The following is a 5,826-nucleotide window of genomic DNA, read 5'->3' on the forward strand; positions in this document are numbered from 1 at the left end:
TTCTCTCTCTCTCTCTCTCTCTCTCTCTCTCTCTCTCTCTCTCTCTCTGTCCCTCTCAGGTCAAATTAAAATAAATAAAGTTTAAAAGAAAACCCTAAAACAGGAAAATAAAAAGCATTTGCTAACCTAAGTTAACCTAATAAAGGCTATGTGGTGTTTTTATTTATTGGTTTTTCTGTGTCTTTGTGTCTGAAATACTCCCTCAGTCACATACCCACACTAGACCCCTACTTCTAGAAGACTCCTGAACCCTTTCTCATCCAAAAGAAATCAAGAGCCCAGCCTAAAATCAAGACTTCAATTTTGTCTGACTTCCCTTCCAACCCTCAAGCATTGTGTATTCTATTTACTTGGGAAGCTTGTTATAAACATGGATTTCAGCACCTCAGGATCCCATGCCTGAACATTCCCCAGGCTTCTCCACTGAAAGTTACATAAGGTTTGGACTGCATTTTCCTAGAGACCCTGCCTAGAGCTCCTGAGCATGAAAGGAGCAGGCTAAAACCAAAAGCAAAGGGGCTGGGGGGCCCGGACTGTGGCACAGGGGGAAGTTGCTGCACTCTGCAAGGATGACCCAAACGGAATGTTCCAGGTTTCTGCCCAGAGATTTCCTGAGCATGCCAGGCACACACATGCCTATCTGGGTTTGGCAAATATTGGGGGGCAGATCATGGCATCAAGTCCTGTTGAGTGTACTGTCTCTCTGTGTCTCTCGTGGAAATGGTACATAAACTTAAAAAAAAAAAGGATCCCAGGCAAACTTTGAAAGTTTACACTAACTAGCTCAAGATTTACAAATTCAGACTGACAGCTTTTAAGAACGCAGAGCCGTCTGGAGGAAGATGGGAATCAGTAATAAAATGCTGGACATCTAACGCAAGGGGAACCTCTTGATTTGCTCGTTTCTTTATGAGTTCAGCCACTGGGAGAACATTATACACAATTTTTAAGGTCCAGTAAAATGTGTATATTATATGGTGGTTTACACAAAATGTTGAGGGTACAATGCAGCTGGAAAAGATAGTGGGTCTGTGTGAACAGAAAATTCCTCAGATAACTAATGACTGTATAAACAAAACAGACAGCCTGTGACCCCCAGGTTCCATGACTCAACGTCCACTCATTCTTAAGTAAGGACATTTTGGCCTTTTGGTAGTTCCTCTGCTCTTCTAGATTGTCTTTTTATAATAATAAAGTTACCATTTAATGAAGCCTTCTCTACTAGGAGCTCTGCCAAGCACTACATGTATATTAGCTCATTTAATCTTAGAAACCCTCTGAGGAAGGTATGATTACCCTCTTTTTAAATGAGAAAACTGAGAGCAAAGACGTAAAGTGTCCTGCGCAAAATTGTGACCTCAATGAGTGGTGGAGCCCAGACCCCTGACCTCTAAGCAAGCTCTATCACCATCCTAATTCAACTTGAATTCTTCTGAATAAAATGAGGTGAGGTGGCCAGCAGGTGGTGTGGAGGTTAGGGTGTTGGATCCCGCATGGCCAGCTGCACAGTTCCAGTCCCAGACCCAGATGCCTTTTATTTTTCTGATAAGTTTTTTTTTGCCATAGGGCGCATGCGCTCACCAGACAGAGAGAGACAGAGAGACAGAAAGTGAAAAATTACCCCCCAGGGGGGATGGCTACGCCACAGTCTCTTGTCCATCTCCTCTCGGGATCTTGGGCACGCAAGCACATGCGCCCAGCATGAGTTTTAAGCCACTGGGTCCGGGATGCAAACCGCGGTCAACTACGTGGAAGTCCAGTGACACAGTCATTACACCAACTGCTAGCCCCGACCCAGCCACTTTAAAATCATGCGTACCCTGGGACCAGCAGTTGGTATAGTGGCTTTGTCCCTGGACTCCCACGTAGTCAACTGTGGTTCGAGTCCTGGACCCGGTGGTTTAAACTCACGCCGGGCGCATGTGCGGCCTCTCCCAAAAAAAAAAAAAGAAAGAAAGAAAGAAAGGAAGGAAGGAAGGAAGGAAGGAAGGAAGGAAGGAAGGAAGGAAGGAAGAAAGAAAGAAAGAAAGAAAGAAAGAAAGAAAGAAAGAAAGAAAGAAAGAAAGAAAGAAAGGGAAAATCATGTGTTTCCAAAATCCCAAGAGGAGACTGGAAAGGACTGTGGCATGGCCATACCCTCTGGGGTGCTTTCCCACTTTCTCTGTCTGTCTCTTTCTCTGGAGAACACACACACCTCACAGCAATGCCTCTTGGGATTTTGGGAATGCATACACATGTGCCCAGCCTGAGTTTTAAGCTGCCATGTCCAGGACTAGAACTACAGTCAACTATGTGGGAGTCCAGTGACATAACCATCATAACGTCTGCTGGTCCCAAATAAATATTTTTTTTAAGAATTATTTTATTTAACTTTATTTTATTTTTACTTGACCAGAAGGAGACAGAGAGAGAGGGAAAGTGAGAAAGTAAGCCACCAGATCTGATACTTGAACCACAGTCAGCCACGTGGGAGTCCAGTGCTATTAACCACCATGCCATCTGCCTGCCAGCCCCCAAATAAAAAAAAAAAATGCTGACCTGGGGCCAGCCAGTGGCATGGTGAAGGTAGTTCAATCCCACATGGCCAGCTGTGCAGTTCAAGTCCCAGGCCCTGTGGCTTGAAAACCCCTCTGGGTATTGTCAAGCACATGCATCCTCTAGCAAATACTACAAAAGGAAAATGCTGGCCTGAACTCACAGTGTTGTAAGGATCATTTGAAGACGCTTGAAAGTTTGTTATAAACTGGGAAGTGGGTAAAAAGGCCATTATTGTTATTATTATGCTTTGTGTTTACATAGCATCCCCATCACCCTTAGAATCTGCTCTCAAGTATTCCTAAGGAATCTAACTCCTATGTCCATCCAACCAAGTCCTCCTTACTGAAAAGCTCTAGGAAAATTAATTTCAAATCTCTCCACTTACATAAGAAAGCAGGACAGAGCTTCCACATCAGGAGTCTGGGACAGGTGCCTCCGGGCCAAGGCTTTGTAGCGCTGCCAGCGACGGAAGTTCTCATAAACACCCTTGGAAGTATAGGGGAGCTCACCCAGTGAGGGCTTGGATCGGGCAGCTGTAGGACCTCCTTCCCCACTGGTTCCATGTGGCCCTAGCCATGCCTTTTCCAGGGGCAAAATGGGGGCCAGTTGGGCAACTGGTGGTGGAGCCTGATGAGGAAGGCCTGGGGGACCCTCCTGGTTCACCCCAGCTGCCTTCGTGAGTAGGGCGGTCTTCACGTTAGAGGTAGCCACAAATCGAGGTGGAGGGGCCTCTGGCCCCCCGCAAGCACCTGAGGCAATCCAATTGAGAGCGGTCTGAGTAAGGATAAAGTTCTGAGTCTGAGAGGGCTCAGCCAGCCCTCCTTCTGTCTTGACTTTGACAATGACCTTGCCAGCTCCAGCCCCATTGGAACCAGGGCCCATGTCCCCTGTCACCAGCAGCGGGTTGGGGAAAGCAGAGAGCACCAGAGGGTTGCTTGGAGAGAATGCAGATGGCAGGGGAGGCTGTGGAGGTGGCTCCCAGGGTGGTTGGTCTGGTGCGCCAGGAGTAGGTGGGGAAAAGGGAAGCGTAGTGAAAGGAGACAAGGTGGCTCCCAGTTTCAGGGTCATATCTGGTCCTGGCAGTGGAGATGCTGTTGAAACAAAGAAAAAGAGCGAATGTCGCAGGACAAAAGAAGACCAGGAGTTAGCCCATCTGCATCCCCCTATGGGCCCTGAAGAATCGAAGCACTGATTCTCAGTGGTGAAATGGGGCTATGGGTGAAGAAATCGTGTAGTTTGCCAATGTCCCCAAGTGATTCGGCTGTCCCGCACTCCCAGAGAGAATTACTGCACTAGAGAAGTTGTTCCCTTTTCAACAAGACACACAGACTTCTGTCTGCTAGAAGACAAGCCGAAGTCATCACTGTCTCCAAGAGCTTCTCAAAGGAGTTCCCAGCAGACCTCCCTGCTGGCCCCGTAGGCTGTTTACTGAGACATGGAATAGGGCGGACACCTGCTCTGCTCTGCTCTGCTGGGCGAGGGGGCACTGTGGGGAGTAGACCTCCTCACCCCAGGGACAGAGCAGAACTAGAACTGGTCTAGGATAAATGCTGGCCCATTTTGTACCCAAGAGGCCTTGAGAAGGAGGCACTTTCAAAAAGATTATTGGCCCAGGGAACCAGCAGTTAGCGTAATGGTTATATCACTGGACTCCCACGTAGTCGACCGCGGTTCGTGTCCCGGACCCGGTGGCTTAAAACTCACGCCAGGCGCGTGTGCGTGCGTGCCCAAGATCCCGGGAGGAGAGTGGAGGAGAAGGGATTGTGGCGTGACCATCCCCCCTGGGGGGTGATTTCTCGCTTTCTGTCTCTATGTCTCTCTCTCTCTGTCTGGCGAGCGCACGTGCCCTACAGTGATAATCTCTCAAAAAAAAAATGATTATTGGCCCATTCTATCCTCATTTTTCTTTACTTTTTCCTCTTCCTTTCTCAACCTTAAAAAAGAAGAAGAGGGACCAGCAGTTAGCGTAATGGCTATGTTGCTGGACTCCCACGTAGTCGACCGCAGTTCGAGTCCTGGACCCAGTGGCTTAAACTCACGCTGGGCGCGTGTGCTTGTGTGCCCAAGATCCCGAGAGGAGAATGGAGGAGAAGGGATTGCAGTGTGGCCATCCCTTCTGGGAGTGATTTCTCCCTTTCTATCTCTCTGTCTGTCTGGCGAGCGCACGCGCCCTATAGCAAAACAAAACAAAACAAAACAAAACAAAAAACCTCTCCAAAAAAAGAAAAAAAAAAAAAAGAAGGAGGAGGAAGAGGAGGAGGAGGAGGAGAAGAAGAAAAAGAAGAAAGGCAGGAACAACAAATTTAGGGCCATTGACCCTCATATCCCAAACACCTCCCACCCAGCATGCATGGACATCTCATCAACACTTATACCAAACAAGAGAAGTCAAACCATCTGAACCCTGCTTCCAGCTGCACTGAGGTCCTTGCCACTCACAGAAGTGCTGTTCCCAGGACAGGGATGTGGATGGGATGTTTGGTTCCCAGAAATTTTGTTACATCACAGCCAGGAACAACTAGAGAGGACTAGATAAGGACCAGGAAATGGACAAGGGGAGGGTAGTGTGGGGAGAGAGTTTTCCAGAACTTTAAGTAACTGTTGGACACGTTCAAATTTGTTGATGCAGATGCTCTGGTTCCTCCTCTTAGAGCTCCTAATACCAGAAATTTAGGACCCACTAGGAATGGGGTACTGAGCAAGTGCACAGAAAAGGACAGAGAAGGGGACCGGCAGGTGGCATGGTGGCTAAAGGCACGGGATTCCCACATGGGTGACTGCAGTTCAAGTCCTGGACCTGGCGACTTCCTTTCTCATTTTCCCTTTCTCTCTCTCTCTCTTCTGGTCAAATAATAACAAAAGGATTATATGAGGAAATGCTCAACATCCCTCATCATAAGGGAGATACAGATAAAAACCACAATGAGATACCACCTAACCCCTGTCAGAATGGCAAAGATTAAGAATATAAACAGTGATAAGTGTTGGCGGGGATGTGGTGAAAAGGGAACCCTCCTACACTGTTGGTGGGAATGTAAACTGGTTCAACCACTGTGGAGAACATATGGAGGTTCCTCAAAGATCTACAAATAGAACTACCATTTGATCCAGCAATCCCACTTCTGGGTATTTACCCAAAAGACAGGAGAACACTCAGTCAGAAAAGTGCTTGCACATCGATGTTTATTGCAGCATTATTCACAATTGCCAAGACATGGAACCAACCTAAATGTCCACAAACTGATGAATGGATTGGAAAAGTGTGGTATATATACTCTATGGAATACT

General features: G+C 47.3%; 1 protein-coding gene across 1 annotated transcript in view; it reads right to left on the reverse strand.

Moving 5' to 3' along the window:
* The window catches only part of NUTM1 (NUT midline carcinoma family member 1), a 17,095-nt gene that overhangs the window by 7,610 nt on the left and 3,659 nt on the right, over positions 1 to 5,826 (reverse strand). Inside the window, exon 3 of the mRNA XM_006140543.2 lies at positions 2,924 to 3,629. Coding sequence (XP_006140605.1) covers positions 2,924 to 3,629 — 706 coding nt within the window. The remainder of the gene's footprint in view (positions 1 to 2,923; positions 3,630 to 5,826) is intronic.

This window comes from Tupaia chinensis, unplaced genomic scaffold (assembly GCF_000334495.1).
Source record: "Tupaia chinensis unplaced genomic scaffold, TupChi_1.0 Scaffold000037_21, whole genome shotgun sequence".
Taxonomy (NCBI): Eukaryota; Metazoa; Chordata; class Mammalia; order Scandentia; family Tupaiidae; genus Tupaia; species Tupaia belangeri.